Here is a 27,315-nt window from a genome sequence, read left to right as displayed (position 1 = left end):
TGGCAGGCAGGCAGAGGGAGTGAGAGAGAGAGACTGCTGGGGGATGTCTGATGTCACCTGGTAGGGAGCTATGAAAGCTTCCCCTGGTTACCCTATCCCACATAAAAGTCTGGCAGTAGGCTGAGGCTTTAGGGAAGCTTGGCAGAACTGCTGCATTAAACAGGAACAAACATCACACACCTCTCTGTGTGTCTCTAATGTCGGGGCGTCTCGGAGACAGAATCTGTTTACATGGAATGCTGTCAGCGCACATTTCAAATGCACAGTTTTTTAAGACGAGTATCTGGTGTCACATGCGGTTTTCTGTCTTTCTTCCCTGTTCCTAACAACACCTTTTTATCTGTATCATAGGTTTCAGGTGTTTTTCACTGGTGGAAAACAAGGCCCACTTTGCTCTAAAATGCTAACACATTTGCAGACAGAGCAGTTGTGATCTGATAGTGAAAGAATGAGAGCTGTGAGATGCCAGAACGCTCTTAATTACACATGTGGTGGGCAGATTTGAGCCCGACACCGTTGGCGATATGAATGGAGATGCCATGTGTTTAGACATTAAAACTGCAGACTGCGGTCAGACCCAGGCTGCTCTCTCATTAGCTCCCCCAAAGGATTTAATGAGCATGGAGGTGGCGGTGGTGCTGCTGCTGGTGGTGGTGGAGTTAAGAAGCCATGTGTTCAACACAACCCTCTCTGGTCCCCTCCTTGTGCACACAGCAAGACGTCTGCTCATATCTGAGATTTTAATTAGAGACATTTTTTGGCAGCTGCTTGATTGATTTGTTTCGTTCTGTTTAACGCAGAATGCCATCTTTTCTTTCATTTGGAGGTGCTCGTACCTTGCTCGGTCGCCTCGTGGGGATGAGGATGAGAAGAATCAATGTGTGTCTTTGATGTTCCTCTGAGCTGCAGAACAGTGTGTGAACCTCCTCTTCCTTACATACTGCCCTTCATTAAGGGACTGCGGTACAAAGCGAGGGAGATAAAAGCATGCAGTGGAGAAAGGAAACAACAACTTGGCTGCAGAAACCACAAAAGATGGAAAATGTGTGTGCCTTTTTTGTGAAAGGATGCACATGCGCTTGTCTGCTTTCCAGTGTGAGTGTGTTTTGTGATTAAAGACTGCTGCTTGTCTGGGGTCCAGGGAGTGGTACCAGTTGTCCCTGTGAGCATCATCGTGATCCTTGTCATCACAATATAAACACAAGCTGAATTTTTTAAAGTCTCTAATCTATGAGCATAGCGACCATGAAGATCTGAAGCATTTTCAAGTCTAAACTGAAAAACCACAACCTCAGCGTTTTAATCCTTTTCATTACTTGACAGCTAAACCTGCCTCTGTCTGATTAGGGTGTTTTGTCTAAATGTCAGTTTGCAGTGACATGTCTCTCTATGAATGGGAATGAGATCAGAGCAGGATGCCATCCTGTCATCTGGACTGACCCCATGTGGCTGAGATGGCCCAGATACGGCCCTTTTCAGGGTAGCAGGACTCGGTGTATGAGGTCAAACAGGAGGCAAGACTTCTCCCTTGGCAGGACATGAATCATCGGGGTGAAGCCTCTTCAGTCCTAGTAGAACAACAGCTGTGTGGAGAGATGAGCATGCCTGCCTGTCTATGTAAGAGCAGCATGTAAAGCACTGAAAGTCAGCCGCTCCTCTTCAATCAGAAGCGACTATCTGCTAAACTCTGCACGCCCCCCCCCCAAGTCCTGTCCTCACTTTGATTCTGACCTGCTGGATGGCATAAACAAAGATTAGCATCACTGGCTGACCAGCCCGCATCTGTCATCAATGCTGTAATCAGCTTGCCTTCAATAACATGGGCTTTGATAGGAGTCTGATGTAACGGAGCGCCGTCCTCTCAGCTGTCACATAGAGAGCTACTGTAGAGACTATGAGACCATGTGCTTCATACCAGTGACGGCAATCACCCTCATGAATCTGGGTTAGGCAAATGTATGAAATTATAGAGGTAGGTGATCATAACACAGTTTTGAATTTTATTAGCTACTAAAAGAGAAACACAAAAGGGCCTGTTATAGAGTGGGATATGATAACAGAAAAAAAAAATTAATTAGAGCATAAAAAATGTGATTACAGCTCAGAGAGTAAACTGCTTTAATCAGAGGTCACCAGAATCGGTTGTGTGATGCAATTCTTTCTTTATGGACTTTTATACCACCAAAGCCATGTTATATCTACTCAAACATGAAAAAGTTTAGTAAAATGGTTCCTACTAACACTCAGAAAAGATGTTCTCTTTAGATAGTATTTTCAGGTAAAACATAAAACCAATAAATATTTTTACATACATTTTTCAACTTGATTGTAAACTTTAGAGATCCAGTCCGTGTTGCTCTTGTACATGTCTCATGATAGTGTTGGCATGTCATCTGTGATTAGTTTGTTTAAGCTCATGCGATGAATTTTTAGTTGTTTACAAAAAAGTTTGTAATTAACACTGACTTACAAAATAAAAAAAATAAAAAAAGACAATCAGTAGCAGTTATTTCCGAATAGCTATCATATATGCCTGAAAAGGGATATCTGGCATTGGGGATGTTGTGATTGATCTCCTGTGTTGTGGGGAGGGTACCAGCACTGGTAGTCTCAGCTGCAGCTGTGACTGTCAGTGCTCCTGCCCTTCCCAACCAGCCTGCAGTATGAGGAAAAAAACACAGAGCCTCCTCTCCAACACAAAAAAACACTCTGAACACAAAATCCAAAAAACACAGGAGATCAACCTGTTGGGCAAAGTGATGATCTATTTTTTATATTTTCCATGGCAACAATGTTTTTACGTGTACATGTCATTGTTAAAAGAAAGCAGGATATGCTTTTTGTCATTAAATATCATTTATACATGTACAAGAAAAGATTTATGGATCACTTTGCCCCCAGAGGGCGCCAAAATCAACATCCTCACAGAAGCTTTGAGTAACTGAAAATTAGCTGCTTTTTTCAGAGTTTTTATGGATGTAAGATGATTGAAATTCAAAATCACAATTAATCAGGAAATTTCTTTAGTTAACTACTATCAATCTCCTTTTTGTCACATTTTGAAATTCAAATTTTTTGCATTTAAAACCGTTTTTGTTTCAATTTGGATTTTTATATGGTCTTAAACTAGAGTAATTGACTTCCTATTTGCATAAAAACCTGCTTTTATTTTGAAAGATATTGAGGGGCTTCTGGTAGATTGAATATTATGACATGAGGAAAAGGATTTTGTTATGGAATGAAAAGGAAAGTTTGGAAAACCAGAATGTGCAGATACATTTTTACTTGTCCAAGGAGCTGTATGTGATTTTTTTTAAAGAAATGAGACATTAAGTAGCAGTGGTTGGCTGTGGCTGCAGGGAGACTTTTCAGTGGCTTCACCAAAGTGCGCTGAAAGGGAAAATAAAGCATGTGATTAATGCAATCTAATTAATGAACTCACTAATTATGGACCTTAATCGCATTATGATTAACGCATGGCCCGAGTGCTTCAACTTTATATTTATATCTTTTGGCAGATTTTCAGGTACTAATTTCCCAAGGGGATATCTATTGTTTTTTTGTTTTTTTTGGTAAATATGAGTCAGAAAATCCAAAAATATGTAACAGTGATGTCATACATTAAAGCAGGGGTGTCAAACTCAAGGCCCAGGGGCCAAATGTGGCCTGTGGTACAGTAATATCCAGCCCACAAGATCATAGCATATTTCCATTATAACTGGCCCTCCGATATGAGGACTGCAGATTTTCTCCAGTAGGAAAATGTAAACTTAAAATTTATGATTTAAAACATCCTTGTTAAAGTCATCAAAATCTGATAAAGTGCAAAAACAAGAGATAAAAAAACAGAAATGTTGGAAAAGAAAAGCTGTGTTTTCATTTAGTGTTTCTCAAAATTAGGACTCAGATTTATAATTTTTATTTTTTATTCCTTACTTCGACCTATTCAATTCATGATTTTTATTTTTTTTTGTTAAATTTTGATTTTTTTAAAAAGTTTAAAATTCCAAGTCATATTTTGACCTTTTTAACTCATTATTTCATTTTTTTCCCTCATATTTTGACCATTTCAGGCCCTAACTTGGCTGTGTAATCCCATATTTTTACCCTTTAGACTCAAAATTTAAAATTTAAAACTCATAATTTGGCTTTAAACTCATGATTTTGAATTTTACCTCACATTTGACTTTTGAAACTCATGTATTTTACTTAAAAATGAAATTACTCTATTTTAATTTGTGTTTTGAACTTTTATCTCACTTTTTTTAAATCCCTTTCTTGAACTTATTGTTTTGACATTTTAAAATTTCAAAATGTTTTATTATCAGTGCATTTCTTATATTTTACAGTGGGTGAAAATGTGGTTGACAGTTTATGGTTAAATGTTGACTCTGTTAAGCTCTCGGGTTAGACCTAAATCCAGAATCTGGCCCCTGCTGTGTTTGAGTTTGACAACCCTGGATTGAAGGACGGACATTTGATTCACACAGTCATTATTTTTCAAACTTTTTTCTTCATTGGCTGACTGTGATTTTTAAGCAATAAACTAAGTGCTGTATGAACTTTACATGGGAACACCAGGTGTAAAAGAAAAAGTGGTCTTTAACATGCACACACACCCTGACAAACAAGAAAGAAGCAAGAGCACAGGTCGACGGCATATCAAAGCCGGTGTGAGACATATCAAAGCCGGTGTGAGACAGGCGCTTAGACTCAAACAGGATGTTCCTCTGTTTCTGGCCTCTATGTGAAATTCTGTAAGCTCCCGCGCAGACCCCTGGCTCTTAAGCCTGGCCAATGGGGAGCGCGCCCAGGCTGATAAAGCTGAGGGGATTTGTTCCACATTCCTCAGGCCCTTTAAACAACAGAGGATCTCAGGATGCCAGGTTGTGGGTGAGGTGGCTGCTACGCCAATCCCATTATGGTCCAAAGCTTCTCCACCTTTCATACAGGCATGTTCTCTCTAAAAGTGTCCAGCTTACCGGTACTGGAGAGCTGTGATGATCTAATATGGCCAGGCGTTCAGTATAAATTATCTCTTCAAACTATTTGTCTGTCAGTTAGAGTCATGATGGTTTTGTAAACACTTCCCCGCCTTGTCTGAAAACCATTTCAACACAAACACTCTCACTTGTAAGGGCTCTTTTTGTGTACTGTAGTCAGTGTCGGGTTCCCAGCTGTCTGTCTAGCATTGAGATGTCAGTTATAATTGCTTTCACCTGTGAGATAACCACCAACACCACTGTTTTCACTGATCGTTTTGTTAAGCTGCGAGGGATTTGAGTCACAGCTTTGAAAATCCGGCCTGGCAGTTCATAGGGGCGAGGCTCTGCGGTTGGAGGCTGGTGGAGCTACAGGCGTTACAGTGCTCCTGTGGGTGACTGAGAAATGTAAACAAACCATGCTGGGGAAGGACAGCTGCGCGACAGCCTGGAAGAGCAACAACATCGCCAAAGCTTTAAATGACGAGCGTTTTTTACAACTCAAAGCCCAATAAGATAAGCTCTAATACCTCCTCATCTGTCATGTTTAAAGTATTCTTTTCATTGGATTATAAAGTAGATTTTATGTGATTATTACCAAAATAATAATAGATTATGGTGTGGCTCTTTGTTCTTGTTTAATAAAGAAATATGGGCCAGTTTTGAAAAAACTGCTTTTCATACAACATCCCAGATAATCGCTGCACAAGTAGCAGCCATACTGCTACTAGCTAGTTAGAGCCTGACCGATATGGGATTTTTGGGGCCAATGCCGATACCGATATTGGGAGCTAAAAAAAGCCGATGTCTGATATATCAGCCGATAACCGATGTATTGGCCGATATATGAAATAAGAACATTGGTATACACAGGATATATACTAATTTAACAGTTGCATTTATCATTGTTTATTTCACAAAGATGCAACTTGCACAATTTTAAAATGCTGTATCTCTTTTATTAGATAATGGTGGGCATGTGAATTAACAGTTGCATTTATCCATATTTCACAAAGATGCAACTTAAACGACTGAAAACCCTGAAGTGCATATGCCAAGCCTGTACGTGGCGCTGTATTGCTGCCACGGATATGCACAAAAAGAGAAGAAGAAGCTCTCAGAAAACTGAAACAAACTTTCTTCTAGTTGCCCTTCTGGTTGTTCTCCGCTTTGGATTTAAGAACATGTGGTGTATGTATTTCGCGGTGGTGGTAAAGGAGCATCAGATTTTGCTGTAAAAGCCATAAAAAGCTCAGTAGCTTCTGCAGCACAAACACAACCCAGTAGTCTGCCATGTTTGTTTTGGTCAGACCCACGGAGGCATCTTCAGAGAGCTACATGTTTCAAGAAAGACGCGGGTAGCCGTCCACACAGAGAAGAAACGGTAGTCGTTTATGGATTTATGCACTCTGGGACCCATTTTCAAAAAGTATTGTTTACAGTCACCCGAAACGCCGTTTCCATGTGGATGAAACGCTGATACGACAAAAAACTTTTGTGTATACTCCTGAATTCGTCTCCGTGTGGACGGGGCCTGAGTGGGGGAGAGAGAGCTGCTTGTGTGTGAGGGGGAGGGGCCAGGCACTTGGGCTGAGTTCAGCAGAGACGCGCAGGAGCAGAGCGACAAAATCCCTGTGCAGCAAAAAAGTTAATATATGGGCTACATATTGGCCGATGCTGATTAATCTGTGATAAGCTATAATCAGCCTGATTAATCGGCCTGCTATTCAATCAGTCAGGCTCTACTTATAGTATCACTAAACCTCTACTGAAAGTATGGCAAACTCATGTCATAACAGGTTGAGAGAAGAGTGAAAACATTTTCCGTCATGAAAAAGCTTTTAGTTCCGTTCCTTTCTCTGCGGTCCAGTTCTGATACAAACTGCCATTACACTATAGCTACATCCGAGGTTATGCTACACTGGTGGCAACCATTGCTACCCTCTCCCAGTGCCACTAAACCTGCCTGTAGCTATGTCCTTGTTCTCCTCAGATTACACTGATTGGTGAGGTCCATTCTTAAACATATTGAAGTTCACTGTATTTTTCTCTTACAATGACAATAAGATAATCTAATCCAGCTGAAACAGCTGTTTTGAAATCAACACATCAAATTTTTTCTACTGTCTTCAACTTTCCAGTCTTACATTAAAAGACTGAAAGGTGCACTTTGATCCAGAAAACCCACTTCCGCATTGTTCAGTACATCTTCCTGAATAAACTGTTCCCCACAGGTGTGACTTCTGTAATATAGTCAATAACTTCACTCATGATGCAAAAGAGTCTGATTCCCAAAGGCATTCTGGGAAAGCCCTGCAGATTACAGCTGACTGTCAAATAATTTGGGTACAATGACAAAAAAATACTTAGAATTATTGAGGACTGTTCACCTAAAAGAAAAAATGTATTCTATAAACTCAAACATAGAGCTGAAATAGCTAGTTTGGATTTTTAAGTTGACACACTACTAATTTCTATTGAACAACCATCAACGGGTCGATCTTACAGTGTACCCTTATAGCATGCTAGTTTGCTAGCTAATGTTAGCATCTGCTAGCATATTTCAATCAAGCATATGGTGCTTCTGGAGAAAAATTTGTATTTTCTCTGAGGGGACAATGTTAAAATGAAATAAAACAAATTAAACATTTGGTAAATAGCTGCCAAATTTTGAAGATAATCTCCTAATGTCTGTTAGCAATTAGCTGTTAAAAAAAGAGGTAGAAGAAGAAAAGAGGTGGTTAAACCAGTCACTTTCAGTAAGACTAAGACAGTGGTATGTGATTTGGGACCACACTACCCTGTCGAGATTAGTGGTGTTGTAGTGCATTGAAGTAAACTGCAGTAAAGTTAACTAACGGATGTATGTGATTTGGAACACAGTATTAGTTTCCTGTTCTGTGCACTTTCCTGCTAACTGGATGTTACTGATAGGCACCTTCTAGACTAAATTCCCCAAGTGGCTGCACAACTATGGGCCATATGGATTTTTATTAAAAAAAGGTCAACTTCGTTAAGTGAACTGTGGTTTCTTGCTTCCTAAAAGTGCTTGGCCTCTGTTGTATAGGTCCCCCTGTTGGTATTAAGGGTAATAATATGCAGTTGAATGATGCTGTGTCTCTAATCCAAAATGACTTTTGGCATCTCATTTAAATCTGAGTAACTGTCAAGGACTTGTGGTTTGGTAAAAGTGCTGCCAGATGGTTTCCTGACCAATTCTTCCGGCAGGATAAGAGCAGGTTCAGGGTCAAAACCAAAACTCCACAGTCCACTAGTAACAGCCCCCTCTGGGCAGCTAACTCAGAGAAGAACAGATCCAAATGACTGATCACGATAAGAGGTGCTTTTGCGCCTGTGACCAATCAGCCAGTAATGTAGCATGAACTCTCCACACATCCATCTGTGAGGCATGTTGGGCAAACAGACTGCTGTTGTTCTGTACTATTACTGCATTTAGCCCACAGGAGGAATCAGGCTCACTGGTCAAACAGCAAAAATACAGAGTGCACTGCTCTCGGATGCAACAAATAAGCAAGGTTGACAGGCAGAGCCCCTAATAACTCATCTCCCACAGCCTAACTATTCTCAGTGACTCTTGCCAAACCTCAGGTCCTAGGAGACACCACTCGTTTGCATAATTGTAGCTGTTCCTCCTTACTAGGAAATATTTAAGGCTTTAGGCCATGCTGCCAACATTGTTTGGGTGAAAAAATGTCTTGGCTTTGCAGACTGCTGCACAGTTTTTGACACACTCTTAAATCTAACACAAAAAAGAGCTGCTGCATATTCAAAGTGTCTGAACCTCTTTTATCTCCTGTCTCCGTCTGTGTTGTTGTGTAACTCCCTCTTGCTCTGCGGTACTCGCTGTCTCGTCCGGGCGGTAGGGATTGCCAGTCTCAAAGACCACGAGAATTCTTGACACTGCAAGAACAGGCTTATTTCCAAGCTGTGAAGTTCCTCACAGACCTGGAACCAGACAGGGGGTCATACCAGGGTCAACACCAAGTGTTTTCCCGAGGATTCCTAAAAATACACTCCTGCTGGGTGCAGGAAGCGGTGGAGACTCCGGGATCTTCGGATGATGTGAAGGAAGCCTGGGCATGTCAAATGGACCATTGCCAGGAGGGCCACTAGCTGTAATATTCTGGCATATGAGGTGCAACATACCACTAAAAACAAGACTAGAAATGAAGAAAAAAAGCAGCACAAGCCAAATATTGATGCACCAACAATAATGCACAGCTCATTCATGTTTCTGTGGAATTACAAGAATGATATGAAAGTCTGATGAGTTCTGAAAGCAAAGCTATTGAAAAAAAAAAACAAGTCTCATGGTGCAATGGACACATGCCAGATAAAGACTCTGAGGCCACAGACATGGAGACAGCAACATCTGTACTTCCTCCTTTTGGACTGGGGCTGCCATGTGTGCACTTTAGTGACCTGACAGACTAGCTGTGTGTGTCTGAAACACTGTTCCCCAGTGTGAAATTCTGCAACGTAATTCATCCATGGCACAAGCAGAGATCAAAAGGCTACGGTGCAGAGGGCAGCTCAGCAGAGCGCACACAGAGTTACTGCTTTCACAGCCATAATTACTGGAAACCAGGGCTGTGAGGCTGTATGAACGAGTACTTAAACATGAGCTTTGGCAGCTTAGACAGGCTTGCTTGTATATTCTTATCTTATCTCAGGTGTAAAGCTACAAGTCTGATGGAGTTTTGCTCTTTATCACAAAGCAAGTCTAGAGGCAGTCCACTTTGTGTGACACTTAAAAGTTCGATAAAAGTTCTTCAAAGATGACTGATGCTTCAAAAAGCAGAGACGGCCGATGTGCAATAGCTCTTTAAAGGCTCTGAGATAATCAGGTGCTGCCAGGATAGAGAAGTTCTCAAAGCAGTGCAGGTCAGAGTTCAGATATTTGGATTCAGAGGAATTCTTAAAGTGATAGGATCAGTAAGCCCCTATCAGGTTGAAGAACAAGGTACCTGTTATAATGAAAGACCATGAAGAACATATATCTGAGAGCTTTTCAGATATTTGGATAAAGAGAAATCTATTTCTCAACATTTTAAACTCTCAAAAACAGATTTTCTTGGAACTTAAGATTCTTTATCTTGCATTTTAACCATAGATAGTAGAAAGAGGCACATATAAGTTCAGGGTTTCAAAAGGGAAGCTAATGTGGGCACTGGTTTGGCTCGGTTGGTAGCATGTGCCCAATTATTGGTTGCGGGTTGGAAATCAGACACAATCAATAAGTATCATGAAAAAGCTATTTTTTGCTGTGATTTGATAAAAAGAAAACTTCCATATATATTCTAGATTCATATCATACAAAGTGAAACACTTCAAGACTTTTCGTCTTAATCTTGATAATGTGTCATGGAGCCATCTGTGGCACGGCTGGGGTGTAGGGAAGCCCAGGCTGCTTGTGACAATACCTCAGAGATTCTCTACGGGGTTTCAGGTCAGGCTGGTTTGCTGGCCTGAGCACAGTAATACTACAGGCAGCAAACCAGTTTATGGAAGTTCTGGCTTCACTATGGGGAGGTAAAAAGGAAAGCAGAATCTCCTGGTAGACGGCTGGCGGCGTTGAGTCTCAGTTTATAAAGCATCGCTAAATGTGAAAACTGAAAACACTGGACCTTCAACCACCTTGGATTCTGTACCTCTCTGATTTTCTTCCAGACTCTGGGACCTTGATTTCTAAATGAAACTAAAAATGTACTTTCATCTGAAAAGGGGACTTTGAGCCACTGAGCAACAGTCTAGTTCTTTTTCTCCTTAACCCAGGTGAGATGCTGATGATTTTGTTCATGGTTCAGGAGTGGCTCCACACAAGAAACATGACACATGTGGTCCATTTCCTGGACACGCCTGTGTGTGGTGGCTCTAGATCCACTGATTCCAGCCTCAGCCTTTTCTTATGAAGCTCTTACAAAGTTCTTGAATTTAGTTTGTTTGACAACTCCCTGCAGGCTGAGCTCATCCCTGTTGTTTCTGCACCTTTTCGTACGCTTTTCCCTTCCAGTCAACTTTCCATGAATATGCTTTGATACAGCCTCTGACAACAGCCTGCCCTTACAGTGGTGACCCTCTGTGGCTTACCCTCCTTGTGAAGGGTGTCAGTGATTGTCTTCTGTCAAGCCAGCAGTCTTCCACATGACTGTGATTGTGTGAACTGAACCAGAGTGAGAGAAATAACAGGCAAGAAGTTAGACTTTTAAGCCATATTCTAATATTTTGAGATAGTGGATTTTTTATATTTATAAGCTGTAATCATCAAGATTAAAACAAATAACATATTTGCAATTTTCACTTATTTTCCACCGCAAAAAATGAACTTTTTCATGATAATTTCTGTAGATGCACTTATATGTCTTGGTCCTATTAACACTTTTGTTTTGCATTGAAACATTGGAGGAATCCGTCATATGAATTGGCACTGGGATTTAAAAAGTTGTATTTTCTCTCTTTAAGTGTTTCAAGTCCTTATCAACACAGTTTGATGCTCATTTTGTGCCCCTGTAGACCAGGGGTGTCCAGACTTTTTTTCACTGTTTCCTTGGTCATCCTCAAACTATGGCTGGGCGATATATCGAGTATACTCAATGTATCATGGCTTTTGCCATGCACGATGTATAAAATGACTATAATGCAAACATCGAGTATAAATAATGTGGAAGTTTTGAGCCGTCAGCATGAATTTCTCGCTGGAGTTTCGCTTCTCCCATTGTCCCTGAACGCATCTCTCACAGCAGAGCGCTCTCTCTCCCCCAGCCAATCCAGAAAACTCCTCTGCATGTGCGTTTTTGTATCAGTGGTGAGAGAAGCAAGAGAGAGGAAGGTAAACAGAGCAGCGTGGCAAGTTAGTGGAGAGTAAGCTGCGTTCAGAGACGGACAATGTGAAACAGCGCTGGATCTGCAGTGTTGAGCAGTCGTTCAACTTTAAAAGGAAGAGGTCAAGCTCACACGGTATTCCTTAAAATACGCCACAAGATGACTCAGAGATAACAGCAGAAGTAACACAACATGCCGCTAAAGACATGAGCCCAGTGTTGTTGAAAAGCCAGGACTTAAAAATCTCACAAAGACATTTCACCCAGAATACATGATTTGCCTGGGTGCAAGCATTTTGCTGAAAACTCCCTGCAAGAGTCGTACATGTCAGAGAGAAGATGGCCCAGCAACGGACAAATGTGATCCACTTCTCTACAACTATGGAGCCTTGTGAAGGTTTGCTTCACACTTAATGAGGAAAATAATCATTTTATAATCAGCAATAGTAAACATAACACAGAAAACATTTCAGAGTATTTCATGATTTATGTATTTTTGATTTATTAGTAAAAGACTGATAGAGTCCTTTTCAAATCAAAACTGCTAAATTTGACTTAATATTGATTTTTACCCTTTCTGCATACAATTTTATTAAAAATCCAATAGAATTGTCTATTTTAATCACCAAACTAGTGTCATTTGGGGCTGAATTAAACATTATACAGCTGCTGAGAGGACATTTCAAAATATCGTGAAATATATTGTGTATTAGAATATAACGAAAATATATCTGGATATCAATTTTAGGCCTTTTCCCCCAGCTCTACCTCAAACCTTAAATTTGTCCAAAAGGATGGAAATTTCTTGTCTGAAAAGCACATTAAAATATTTGTATCGATAGCAGTATTGTCTAAAATGAATCTAAATATTGGCAAATCGGATATCGGAAAAAAATCCACTATTGTGCATCCTAATTTCTATATTGAAAGAGGAGCAAAGAACCACACTGGAAGCTTTTCTCTGCAGGGACGTTGTTTTTGCACTTCTCGCGACGGCCCTCGGCATGAGTTTTAGCCATCAACAAGCTCCGCTGTTACTACGACAGTGTCTGTTTGCCAAGCTCACATTACTGACCGGTGTTGCGCATGCCTACTTACTCATTCTGTCATGTCGATCTGATTGGCCCATAATGAATTTGACAGACAGAATGTTCACCCAATCATCTCTCAAGATCTTTTTTTAAAGTCCTGCCCTTCCCAAACGCTTTGTATTTATATTTTAAGAGGGGTTTTTTGTGCCAAATAAATACGGGCGACAGTTAACTCTAGGCTGTAGTTTGGACACCCCTGAAATAAAGCAAGTGTGGCTGCTGGTGATTGACAAGTGGCTTCAATAGCAGGATAGAGACATCCTAAGGTGTTGTCAACCAAACCCAGAAACTTCTACTTCCAAAACACAAGATAACAACGGAAATATAAAGACTCAAGGACTCAAAAAAGCAACACATAAAGCCACTAGAGACCTGGTGGGGCTACATTTCTCTTTTATACATACAAAAACTGTTTAGAAAGTTTTCCAGCCAAGCATGTTTATGAATACTTGTTTTGTAAAGCTACAACAAAGCACCACAGCAGCAACATAAAGAAATAAAATCCTGGTTTAGAAGTGTGTGTTTTCTTTGTGAAGCACCTCCTTTGAGCAGATGGTGTCTCTGAAAGACTCTCATGGAGGGGGGCAGGCACCTCAAGGAGAACTGCTGTTTATTTGAAGTGAGCCTTTAGGTAAACATGTTACACTGCACACAGGGCCAGGTCAGCTTTTGAAGTGGACAGGCTCAGGAAAGAAATGGGTGGGGGAAAGAAAAGAAGGCTGCCTTTAGAGGAAATGAGAACAGAGGGCTCTTTCAGCGCTGTTTCATCCTCTCCCTCCCTCCCTGTCACATATAGAAGCACAAAAGGTGTTTAGGTATATAAATACACAACGTGAGAACCACTGAATCCTTACTTCTTCCCAACACATACGAAGAACCACTCTGTAATCATTCTTCTCCAAATAAAAGTCCCCCTGAAAATGTACCACCCCTGACAAAAATAAACCATTTCCTTTTTAATGGAGACCCACTGAGGGTTCTGATGACAGGAACAGGTTTGTGTAACAAAAGCAAGTTTGCAGCCATTCCCCATCACAGAGGAATGTGATGTGCAGAAGAAGGGGGCCAAGCCTATGCTGTCTGCAGAGCCTGGATCCAGGCTTTTGAAGCCACGAGTGTGTTTCAACAGCTAACCACTTTCAGATGGGACTGTGGCGTTTTATGAGCTGAGTAATAGCGATACCTACACATGTGCAGGCTTGGGGTCCCAAAGAGGGAAAATAAGCTCAGAGCAGGGAGAAAGATGCCTTACTCCTCAGGGGTCTGGGTTTGGGTGTGGGTTTGATAAAACTTGGTCTCTGGCAGCCTTCATTAAAATCTGGAATGCAGGCAGATGGATACGACGCGGAGTCTTTTCCCATCTAAACTCAGTCAAAGCTCCTGAGAGGAGCTTTGGGTTTGTGGGGCTTTAGACATCCATGTGGACAGACACACACGTCTTATCTCTTTGCTGATTTTGTACAGTACATTTTAAAGTAGTTTACTACTACCTACTGCCTTTTGACTAATATTTGCTGTGAGAAAATGGTGATAGAAAATTATGTATATGGGGCGCAAATCATCCAGCAGTTAGGTTGTGCCTCATGTAAGTTGGCGGACAAAGAGGGGTCTGGCTGTACACCAAAGCTCTCAAGAAATACATGCTTAAACTTTCAAATGAAAATCAGATAAAATTCTCGGCTAGACTAGGGTCAGGGTCAGGGTCAGGGTTAGGATACCAGAAGTGAAAAGTTAAAAACCTGACCAGCAAAACTTATAACGAAACCTTTAACACAGCTGAATAAAAAGTCTGCTTACAGGAAACAAAGCTCATCCTCCATGAAAACATTGTAACATAGCAAACGTAGCTGACGTAGCTCCTTTAGCTGCGTAAGCAACGTAAATAACAGAGATAGGTAGCTAACATGGACAAAGATTAGGCTCACAAAGCTCATGTTTATCAACACAACTACTGTTAGCAAAGCAGCTATGCAGCTACATTTGCTAAAGTTAACTTAGCTAGATTGGCTTAGGTAGTAAGGTTAACTATGTAACTAGTGTTAGCTGTTAGCTTAAACTAAAGTTGCTTAGCTATGTAGCTAACATAGCGAAAGCTGAGCCCACAAAGCGGCTATGTAAGTAACGAAGGTACATTCTTTACATAGCTACATTACCTAAATTAGTTGCATGTGCTAATGTAATAACATAAATTATTAAAGCTAGTGTAGCTAAATTAGCTTTAGCTAAAGCTAACAAAACTAAAGCGAGCCACCAATCGTGTCTGGGTTAGACCTCTGAACTTTTTCTCGGTTTTATTTATGGAACTTGTTTTAGTCTGTACTGTTTACAATGTGGTTATTCAATGAATATAAAATCCAAACTTTGTTAAAAATAAAGTTTAATTCATTATTATGTTGCATTGACAAATTACAGCACTTCTGTTCTGACAGAGTAATAGTCTGAGATCTAAGGTCTGCAGCCAGACTGTCTTGTGGGACAGCCTGTCTTCAAGTCTAGTCTGTGGCTCCTTCCCCACTTGACATTCCCTACCCTTTCATTCCTGTTTCTCACTCAAACTGACTTTTTTGATATCTACTCAGAGTTCTTTTACCACGCAGGTCAAACCTACCCATTCACACCCTTTAACTCCATTCACTCCAAATTCACACACTGATGGCAGAGGTTGCTATGGAGAATTGGCCATCAGTATTAGCTAATCCCATTCAAATACATCTATACCCATTTACACACCACTGAAGAAGCAGTGGGGGCAAATTGGGGTTAAGAATCCTGCCAGAGGACACGTCAACATGTGACTACAGCAGCTGGGATTGAACCCACAACCTTCCGGTTGCAGGACATACCGTCATACTCTACCTACTGAGCCACAGTCACCAGTTGACCATTGTCCTATGCCTATCAATAAAGGCATGAAACGCTCAAAATTAAATCTTAAAAACTGGCTTTTACCCTACTAGTGGCATCAGGGGTTCATAAAACCACCACAGAAAGGATCATGCTTGTCACTAAGATATTCCTTTATTAGTCCCATAAGGGGAAATTCCAAATAGGAAAAACTCTGGAGTCCTCAGAGCTGCTGTAAAAGGCAGCGGTCAATCGGCGCCATCTTTAACTCCAACACTAATGATCTTCTTTGGTTTTACAAATCATACAGAGGCAATGAGGCATTAGTATTGGTTTCAGTCTGCTTTACAAACATTAATTTCCAAAACGGGCTTAAAATTTCAATTTCAAACCATGAATTTATTAATTGTTCAATAAATTAAAGCTCCTGCAAGGAGCATTTAACTTGTAATGCAACAGATTGAAATTAATATTATGACCCTACAGGAACTAATAGGGGAAACAAAAACAATCATCTACGAGACTGATGTGTTTTAAGTGTTATTTTTATTGTCCCTAATGGCAGCTAGGGGGCTTTTCTCAGACAAGACAATCTACAGAACACTGAAAAAAACTCATTTTTTTGACAACACAAAATCCACAAAGAGACAAGATATATGGCTTTGCCCACAGGGGTGCCAAAATCAACACAGACTCAAAGTTCCCCACAGGAGCTTTACACTAAAGGTTATTTGTTTAAATCATAAATAACACTCAAAACAATGGCAGCTTATCTCACAGGGACATGCGCAGTGTATAAGCATAACCCCAAAGCAGAGTGTTTCATCCTTCTATGTGAAAAACAACGCAAGGCTTCCAACAGCAAAGCATCATAACAATGAGCTACATGCCAGCAGCTCTGAGTGCCATCAGCATGCCTCTTTTTTTTCAGGCATGCAGGAAGCCAGGGTTTGTGGTGTGTGGTGTTTCATTCTCCAGTCTCAAACCTAGCAGGGCGTCAGGTTCAGGAATGTGGAGCAAGGATGGAGTTTCGAAGGGTTTAGGGGGTTACTCTGAAGTGTTTTTTTTTTTTTAAGAGCAACACAAAAAGTGGATAGAATCTACCAGAAAACCAAAAAAAAGAAGAACGTGGTATCAGAAGGTGAAAAGTGTTGATGAAGAGTGCCAAAAAGACAAAAAATAACCTTTTTTTTTAAGAAAAACACATGTGTTTCTACCTGTTTTGCCCAAGTTTTTGAAAAATTTTCTCAGCAAAAGCAGGAACCAAAGATTTACATGCTAGTCATTCATAGCTATCAGTTCATTGTGCTTCAAACTGCTATTTAGTTTCCCCTGTGCTTCTATGTTAAATATATGTCGGGTCAATACCTGACCTTTGTGGAGACAATCTCAAGTTTCCACTCACTCTGATCAAAAGATAACGAACTTGTGTTGAATGGAGAATCACCTGTCCTCTTCAAGTAAACGAGCAAAAACTCATCTCATCAATCTAGAAATTCAAAGCAAGAAAAGGATGGGGAAAGCTTCCTCCTGTGATGTTTATGTTATACCTTGAGTCTGCGGCTTCCTCTCTTCTTCTGCACTCCTCAAATGCACCATACTTAGTGAAGGTATAATTTAAACAATGTAATTAATTAAGAATGCCTAAAATGTCAGAATAAAATAACACCACTAACAACCATAACTGAAAAAATATGATATTCCCTTGGCTGCCCTACAGCTTGCGAAATGAAGTCCACTTGGAAAGAGCTAAAGCTTTCTAAGGGGGGAACAGGGGTTTATGTGGAAACATACCTTACACACTAAAATGTAATAACCTTTGAGTCTCCCGGTGTTTTACTTGGCTGGGAGAAGCATAAGATCAAACACAGACTAGGATCCAGCAGCCTTTGCCAAAAATGTCAGTGCTAAGCGCACTGGGCTCCAGCGTCAGGTATTTTCTTTCCCCTGGCAGGGAGCGAGAGCAAAGACACAGACCAGCCTTCGTTAACCCTCGGCTGGGCTGCCCCCAAACATCCAGCAGCACCCTAACGCAGAGGGGGGGAAGTGAGGTCTCCCCTGCTGTCATCAGCGGCCATGCCCGTCTAGGTCATGAAGTATCACTGAAAACCTGAGCTCCGTTCAGGAAGTGGGGATAATTACGCACAGCTTTCTGATTGATGAATCGCTGCAATCACGTCCTGTGAAGAGACACGGATCTCTGTGAAGTTCACATATAGAAATCTCATGAATATCATGAGAAGCAGTGACAAGAAGTGAGTGACTTCAAAACAGCAATGATGGGACAGAGATGGGTCCAACAGATAAGAGCTTCATTCTATATGTGTGCACATAAAAGCTCTAATTATAAAGGAAGCGGAGCGACTGCCATTTCTTATATCTAAATATATAGGCCTCAATGCAATATTTAAATTATTATTCATGCCATCAGATATGTAGGAGACACGCTTTCCCTCTATCACAACACACCCAATGTTGTCAAGTGTCTTTACTTATCAACTCATTGTGATAGCATTGCTATATTTATAATAAAAAATAATTAAATGGGAGTATGCTACTGAGATGTTTATATCATTCATTTATGAACGTCAGTGTGCAGTTGATAAAAAGCTGCAGCCATGAAAATAAAAATTCTTCCAAGGAATGGCTCAGCTCATGATTACAATGCCCTGCTCTGCCTCTGATTGGCTAGTAAAGGTTTCTGTTATTGTTTTAGTTGGTTTGTAAAAGGTTTTAACTACCCTCAAGACTGAACAGTTAAAGGTTATTAAAATGAGTTGTGTTCACTTAAAAATTCAAAATAGCTATTTCAGCTCTATATTTCTGAGTTAATACAACATAGAGGTGTAGGGGTTTTGGGCGCGCCCCATATGCATGGTTGGCCCGTGTTCGAATCCAGCCTGTGGCCCTTTACCGCATGTCTCTCCCCAGCTCTCTCTTCCCTATTTTCGATTCTGTTCATTCTCCTCCTCTATTAATAAAAGCATCAAAAGCCACATTAAAAAAAAAGAAAACACTCGAAAACGTCAAACCAGAGAACAGTTGTCCTTGACGTTATTTGGCTTGCAGAGAATGGCTAAAAAGTGCGAGCTAGCTAGCTGCACGTCATACAGGTTACTGTCAACACGTCTGTGATTTTGTTTTGCATTTGTCCAGTTGATAAGCCTGTTAAACCTGTCACAGTCTACATATACTATTATCTCAATTTCTCAATAAAATATAGACAGATGATTGTTTACATCGAGGCAGAAGAGCCAGAGGAAAAGGCCCACTGGCTACAGCTAGTCTACGGGTACAGCCATTGCTAGTGGTGGGCATATCTGTCAAAGTTGTGTGCAGGCGTAATAAACCTGTATGTGCACTCATTTAAAGTAAATACAGGATTTAGTTAGCACTTGCTTGTGTCAAAATGAGTTTTTTTTTTTTTTTGCGGGGGATACACACCTACAACAAAACCCTCCAAATAGGCTAATATGTCTATGACTAACATCTTTGACAGCCACTCTCACAAGCTCATCTGCGGCGCTGTTTTTATTCAACTTTATTTATAAGTAAACTCTGGCAGTTACATACATGAAATAAAAACCGAATTACAGACTAAGCAACATTTCATAAATAAAACAGAGAAAAAGGTCAGTGGTCAACCCTGGTTTGAATTATAGACATATTTTATAAGTACACGAAAAGTGGCCCACTTTAGCTTCGTTAGCTTTAGCTAAAGCTAATCTAGCAATTCTAGCTGCATAATTTACGTTACTGCATAAGGCAGGGCAGCTAAGTTAGCTTTAGCAAACATAGCTGAAGGTAATATAGCCAAGTTGAGAATTTACCTACATAGCTACTTTGTGAGCTTTAGCTATATAGCTACATAGCTACATTAGCTTATGCGGCTAGCAGAGCTATGTGGTTTACGCTTTTATAATGTTTTCATGGAGGATAAGCTTTTTTTCCTGGACTGTTTGCTCTGGTGTATTAAATATTTTGTGGGTCAGGTTTGTAGCTTTTGGCATCCTAACCCTTACCTAACCTTACCTTCACCGTAAATGGAAGTTTAATCCAGTTTCTTTCAAAAAATTTTAGCATGTATTTTTGTTCTGAAAGAGATGCCGTCTAAGATGAGTGGTTTGTGCGAGTGGCCATTAGAAATGTTCGGTCTGGCCAGATTCCTCTCATGATTAGTTTGAATGATCATTGGTAAACAATATCAATCTTTTTTTTTATTTGGTCTGTGTCTAGAGACAGGCTCTCTCACTCCATAAGTGCAGGTCACAGGGAAGAAGGATGAAAGTATGCAAAGCTCTTCAAACTACTTGATATAAATGTCCTCAGACAAGTAAACATTTAATGTGCCTGCAGTGTTGTAATGTTTTTATTCCACTAAACCTGGTTCACACAACCACTCTTGCTCAGTCATTCAGTCACAAGAACAACTAAAGAGTGATGAAGCCATGTGGTGATGCACACTTTACACTCCACCATGAAAGAGGGAATAAAACAAACATGTCGCACTTGGAATGAGTGTTGAAGCCAACAAGGTGATGATGTTTGTACTGAGTTTGTACTAGTGAGAGGTGAATGTTTGCTCTGGACAAAAGATGGCAAATGTAGAAAAAAATGAAGTTTATATTTTTGACAGCTGCTAATATGGAAGGTGAGATCAATGGTCAGCTTCCTCCACCCCAAACAAAGTAGTAGACAAGGCGGATGAAGCTCACCGTTACGCCCCTTCCCCCACAACCCCTTAAAAAAAAACACCCCCCCCTTCTCCTCTTTTCCTCTTCCCCCCGCCACCCTCTCCCTCTCCCACCCAATTTCCACCACAGCCCCTCTCCTCCCTGCTCCAGGATTTTGCTGTACAAACCAGGAACAGATGTCTGCCGGGGCCGTGCTGAAAGACCCCGCTGTTCTGGATGCCAGCCACATGCTTTTCATTCAGAGATGAAGGCTCACAGCTCGCCTTCTTGTGAAGCCAATTTCAAAAAAAGGGGAGAGAGAGAGAGAGAGAGAGAAGAAGGGAAAGAGGTGGAAAAAACAAACTCTTCAAGTCTCTTGAAAAGCAGTACATACATGAGCACACCTTTTTGTGTCTTCTCTTGGAAATGTTTTGCTCCCTGGAAGTGAACAAGAGATTTTCTCATGGAGGTTCACCATTACGAGATGTTGCTGAGAACCTCCGTTAAAAATATGTAAAAAAAATGTCATTTAGGGTCACAGCCTTAAGATTACGCAGATATCCCAGCCTGAAATCCAAATCAAATAACTCACTCAAAATGAACATGGCGGCTAGAAGATATATCCAAATGTGCAGCAGCAAAAATGGTCCAAACATAACATCCATTCTGAGCGGGGTTTGCCAAATGAGGATTTTTATATAAGGGGAAAGTCTTATTCACAGATTCCAAATGAATGCTAAAAAAACATGAGCCTACAATTAGCGTAGTGAGCTGCTTGGGAACTCCACTCTTAAACCAAATTTATTATTGAGGCCTGAGTGCTATGTAACTCTCTGTAAGTCAAAATAAATTTACGTCTTAGGGCTTTTGGCACATCCAGTTGAATCCCTAAACGAGCTCTTTTCTTTCATTTCTTTTTTGACTTCAAGTGTGATGTTATGAAGCTTTTCAAGTGGAATAATAAAAGTCTTTGTTGTGGAGTTTAAAATGCTGACATGCTCCTTCTTCGCAGGCCAACTTTGCGGGAAGTTTGGAGACAAAAGATGGTGCTGAAAGGTTGAATTAGCCTGTCATTATTTGTGCATCTGAGCATGTCTGTTTGAAGCTCCGAAATGAAGCGCTGTGGTTGCGTGTTTGAGTGTGAGAGGGGGTTCGGACTGTTGATATGTTGATGTTTCCAGAGGTGAAACAGTGAACCTTCACAGAGCTCTTCCATTTTTTGGATATGTACAGGGAAAGGAGTTTTCTGCATTGCATATTCACTAACTACAGACTAGTTCTAGGGTGGGGTGGGTGACTACACCTTGGACTGCTACTTTGATCTCACCTGTAACATTTCTGCATCACACTAGCTGGAAGACGTCCCTGGAACACCTGCAGCCATGTGTCAAAACCCTCTGCCGGGATGAGCCAAGTCTCTCCGCTGAATCACGCTCTCTTTAGCCACACAACCCACACTTTACAGAGCCTATAGGATTACAAACTAAGGGCAAACTGCCAGCTGTAATCTTGAATCATGGTCTGCAGCAATATCAATATTTAAACATGTCTGCACATCCTTTGATCCTTTGTTGTTTCTTGTTAAAGCACAGCAAAGCATACACAAGTCGCTGAATAGAAACGGCTGCTTTATCCAGAAGATTTATAGAGGATTCTTGGACTATGTAAGCCCTGGTTGTATTCCTTCCCCTAGCCCCTCCCCCTAAAGGACAGGCCAGGGTGAGGGGGGATAGAAGGGTGAGGGTTCGGAGGCTCTGCTGATATCAGAGCCCTTTTATAACTCCCAGCTCTGCGCTTTGAAGTCACAGCCAGACAGCTCAGGAATCTTACTCCCCCGTCTGACAATAAGGAGGGGGATGGTCAGGGCTAAACACTCTGTTTGTGAGAAATCATAAGAAAATTTCATCATTATCATCATCATCATCATCCAGGACTGAGCAGTGAAATAACCATCACTACTTCTACTATTTCCTTCACATAAGATCCCACTCTTCAATAACTACAGTGCATTCAAAAAGTATGATGCAGCCTAATGCTACAGTTGAAAAAAAAATTATTCTCATTCATCTACACTCAGTACCCCATCATGCCAAAGTGAAAACAGAATCTTATACATTCTTTTTATTAAAAATAAAAACCTGAAATCTCACACCTCTCTATAAAAGGCGTCACAGCTGACAAAAGCTCAAAGTTTTTTTTATGTGTGACACACTGTATACAATGTCTATGACTTTTTTGCACAAACTCGTTATCCCATCTCTTGAGGACCGAAAAAAGTGAAAAAATAATCATTCTGTGACAAAAAGCCCTTCAAAGTATTCACATAAGTACAAAAAATTCCTTGTACTTCTTTGTGTTAGTTCTATTTGTGCCATTATTCAAAGCAGTTCCTGTCTGCAGCGACACAGAGGGCCACATCACAGGCTCTCTTTCTCCTTTTCTCTCAATTATGAGCTCTTAAGGTCATCTCTGCTATTATCTGCCCAGACATGTGCGGTTTGACAAAGTATGATGTGACGACATAACACACTGCTGTTGGTTGTCACAGCCTATGTGACAAAACAATATGGTGGCTAATGCTAAGCTAGCAGCAAAAACAATCAAAAAAGGATTTTTAAAAAAGTTTAACACTGGAGTTACTGGTATAGATTTAATCTTTTAATGCCCCGGAAAGTCACCCAGGTTCCAGGCTCTTTAAGGGCTGCGAAGGCATGGATAGTGTTATTTCAACGACACAACGGCAGGCTGCAAGAGGAAAACAGTAGGTAGCTACAACGTATGGTTCAAAAGTTATTTAACCTTTTCTAACCTACGTTTTATTGTCGTATACAACAACGTTAGTCTTAAGGGATTGATATGATATCTCAAGAGCCCTCTGGGGATTTTCTTCAAACTTTGCACTAATGTCCACTCTAACTTAGTAATGATTTGATTTTGTAGATAAAAAGTCAAAAGTCACAGTCATTAAGCCACATGCTCCTCCCATGCTTGCAAATGCAATGTCTCAAGAACACTCTGAAGGTCTCTATCAGAATGTCACGGCTGAAATCGAGACTCATCAGACCAGACAACATTTTTTTCAATCCTCTATCGTCTAATTTTGGTGAGCCCATGCGAATCATCGTCTAAGTTTCCTGTTCTTAGCTAACAGGAGAGGCACCAAGAGAGTTCTTCTGCTGCTGTAGCCAATCTATTTCAAGGTTTAATGTGTTTTGTGTTCAGGTTCATGGTATTCTGCATACCTTGGTTGTAACAAGTGATCATTTGGATTACCAGTCTACCCATTCTCCTCTGACCTCTGTCATCAGCGAGGCATTTTCATTCACGAAACTGCAACTCACTGGATATTTTCCCTTTCTAGGACCATTCTCTGTAAACCCTAGAGATGGTTGTGTGTGAAAATCCCAGTGGATCAGCAATTTCACCTTAATTCCCATTCTGATGCTCAGTTTGACCTTCAGCACGTCATCTTTAACACGCCTACATGCCAAAATGTACTGAGCTTCTGCCATGGATTGGCTGATTAGCTATTTGTGTTGACAAGCAATTCAACAGGTGTACCTAATAAAGTGGCCAGTGAGTGTATTTCCAATTTAATTCAAGGATGAACAAATATGATTTTAGAGGTTCAACATCAAGATCAAAAACACCCCAGCCTTTCCCCATTTTCCACCACTGTACTTTTGCAATTTATACCTTGTGAAATGATATTATGGTCAGAAGGTTGTTGTTAATTATCAAGAAATTAAGGCAAATTCCTTCAAAGTAAATTGCACAAAAATATTGCCAACGTTTCATGCTCTCCATCTTTTGCTCATGACAGGGTTTGGTTCAAAATATGAAAGAAGAACCTAAGGGTTTTTTTTTTTAAGATTTTAGTATTTTTCAACAGTTAGTTACTAAACTAATTGATTCTATCATTTTAAAACACCTGGCATCAAAAGATATGGAAAATATGAAGCCTCTATGCTAAACACTGCACCTAAAATGGTGTAATATTGGTGCCTCAGAGTGGGATTTTACAGTGTCACAGTGTTGCAAGAAATAGAGGACATGTGAACAAAGCCCATGCACTCTTTCCAGCTCTAGTGTTGAACATTATACATTGTTACGCCTTTTATACTACCTTTGTGTTTCAGCAACCCCACCACTCTGCCTTTGTGCACTTTACATAGAAGATGAGGTTAGCAGAGGCATAACAACCCTATACTTTACAATGAATCATGTATACAGGAATCAAACACCTGTCTTTGATAGAAGTTATAACCTGGGAAACATTGCAATGACACAAGAGTAAAAGAAAACAAAGTATTTGCTGCTCCATAAAGCAAACAGGTGTTATTATTTTGCCATGAAAGCCTTTCAAGAGAAGTATAAGGTGTAACAGATGCAGTGAAAGAAAAAGTAAAGAGGCTGCCTAGTTAAAGTCTGATAGTTTCCCAGTTCTGTTCTGTGAACAAGCCTCTAATGAAACCAGCTAATGACACCGAATAAATCAGGATGCTGACTTTGATGGAAGTGAGGGAGGGACCCACCTACTAATAAGTGTCGAGCTCTTGCCTTTGGTGGTTTCCCTTCAGGGGAGTGTGAAGTCAGACTCCTCTGAAGCCGAGTAAAGTTCTCTTTTAATTTGCCACAAGTGGGTGTTTTTACGACCCTGATATAATCTATAACTCTTCCACAATTACAGCCACCCACCTCACACATCTTCAGCACCTCTCAGTGAACTTCCAGCACATTCTAAGAGTTTTAGACTCTTCTTTTACCCTCAAAAGTGGGAGCTAATTGACATGATGTAATGTTATGCCACAGAGGGAGCCATACTAGAATGGGAGGCTTTGAGGAAAAAGACACAGCCCTTAGTCATGTTGCCAGCAGCCACAGGAGCAAACTTTATATCCCGTACAGTCTGAGAAACGACTCCTTTCCATCCACTCTGAGTCTCTGTCTGTGTGTGTGCTCCTTTGCCAAGCCGCCCCACACACACATAAGGGGCTCATAGCTGTCATAACCCATCCAGCGATGCTGGCAGGGGAATAACCGCCGCAGTGTTGTGCCGGAGCCAGACATGACAGAAAAAACAACAAGCTACAACTCTGCAAAGACATCAGCATGTCCTCACACACGCCTGTGAATACAGCCTGCTTCCTCTGAAGTGAAGAGGCTCTCAGCTCATCTTTCAGAAGGAGGGGATGTAACAGCTTCAAACAGACACTCTCTGAAGTGCTTGACAGACTAATCACATCAGCAAACATACACATATACACAGCATGTAAATTTCTTTGTTAAAAGATCACTTTTGTACATGCAAAACTCAAACATAAGAGGAGAAGACAGCACTTCATTTCCAAAAACAGGCAGGGTAAAAGAACTTCTCTTGTGGAAATCATGCTCTCTTTGGCAGCTACTTGAATAAATAACTTCTAAAGATACTTTACAGGTAATTTCAGGGAAACGTCATTTACCTGCATGTTCTTGAGCTTGTGATCCGTTGCGTTGTACCTCTCACATTCCTCCATCCCTCTCCGGAGGAAGGCGTTCACAACAAAACTGTCTCCTGAGACAAGCAGAAAACAAACCGATAAGCAGGAATTTATGCTGTAAATGTCAGCCAACCTTACAGTAAATCAGAAGATCAATATTTCAGGCCTTTATTATGTTAAATGATCTGTACTGGTCCTCACCTTCAGGGTTTTCTCTGCGCTTACACGCTTCGGATGGTCAGACACAGGGATGCAGAACAGACACTCGTTAGTTTATGAGCGACGGAAATCAAAACACTTAAAATCAATGAACAGTTCTTGCAATAAAAACGCGTCTTACCATGTTTCGACTGAAGTTTGCCCATTCTTAAGCCCCTCTCTCTTTCCTGGATCGATACAAGTACTCCGAAATCGGACAAGGAGAACAGTCACAGCCTCAGCATGGTCACATTGTGTTTGCTCTGCAGGAACAAAACTCCAACTTCATCCAGAGGCAGCGCGTCAAACCGAGACTTCATTGAAGCGCCTGAGATGTGTAACAGTGCGGAAATAAAAGATCAGTCCATAAACAGAGAGGAGATGTGCAGGAGCTAAGGAGCAGACTCTCTTCCGTCTATCTCCACACTTTCCTCCAGTCCGACTGAGAGAAAGCGCTTTGAACTCGGGAGAAACCACATAGTGTCAAACCAAACATGACGCAAGCGGTTCTACCGGCAGGTACCCTTTCAAAATAAAACGATTCCACTAATATGCATTTAAACTGTTTTTGTGTCATTTGGGGGTTTTCTGCTGTCTTAAACGAAGTGTAACTGACTAGACCTGCTCTTATAGGTATATTGAAGACTATGACATGACCATAACCTGTTAAAGCCTGATTCATCAAATAAAATTCAGAAAAGACTAATTCTTTATGGCAATCATAAGAAATTACTAATCACGTTTATTGAACAAAGGTTCACAAAACCCTGTATCAAAATTGATGTAATAGACTTTCAAGGGTTGTCCACGCAAAAGGGAATTTGTTGGATTGAAAAGGAGATAAGGGGGCAGTTAATAATAATAATAATTGTGCAGCACATGGCTTAGCTATGAAGTCTGATATCACTTTCTAAATGGTTTAGTCAATGTGCTTATCCACATTTCTAGAAAAAAGAAACTCTGTTCCTAGGAAAGGGCTTTACTTCTTAAGAAATTGTATATTTTACCATAGTATAAATAAATAAAATTATTTTCTGTTGCTTTGAAAAGAGTGGTTATTCTTCAAGATAAATATAAAATATGGTGTTCACAGATAAACTTTACAATGGACCCTGATTTTCCAGAGATCATGGGCCCCCATTTGGTTGGGCCACAGAAAGCTTATGTGTGGCTTAGCCAATGAGCAACATTTTGTTTAAACA

The 27,315-nt window shown here is 40.7% G+C and overlaps 1 protein-coding gene across 2 annotated transcripts in view; it reads right to left on the bottom strand.

The window, feature by feature from the left end:
• Positions 1-26,544, bottom strand: part of nkd2b (NKD inhibitor of WNT signaling pathway 2b) — a 41,166-nt gene extending 14,622 nt beyond the window's left edge. For both annotated transcript variants that reach the window (XM_041792592.1, XM_041792593.1), the window contains exons 1-3: positions 26,256-26,544; positions 26,117-26,143; positions 25,898-25,989 (exon numbers count right to left, since the gene is read on the bottom strand). In XM_041792592.1, coding sequence (XP_041648526.1) covers positions 25,898-25,989; positions 26,117-26,143; positions 26,256-26,280 — 144 coding nt within the window. In that variant the 5' untranslated portion in view covers positions 26,281-26,544. The remainder of the gene's footprint in view (positions 1-25,897; positions 25,990-26,116; positions 26,144-26,255) is intronic.
• Between the last annotated feature and the right edge of the window lie 771 nt (positions 26,545-27,315).

Source organism: Cheilinus undulatus, linkage group 8, assembly GCF_018320785.1.
Source record: "Cheilinus undulatus linkage group 8, ASM1832078v1, whole genome shotgun sequence".
NCBI lineage: Eukaryota > Metazoa > Chordata > Actinopteri > Labriformes > Labridae > Cheilinus > Cheilinus undulatus.
The sequence above is the reverse complement of the archived record's forward strand: the minus strand, read 5'-3'. Positions and strand labels throughout refer to the sequence as shown.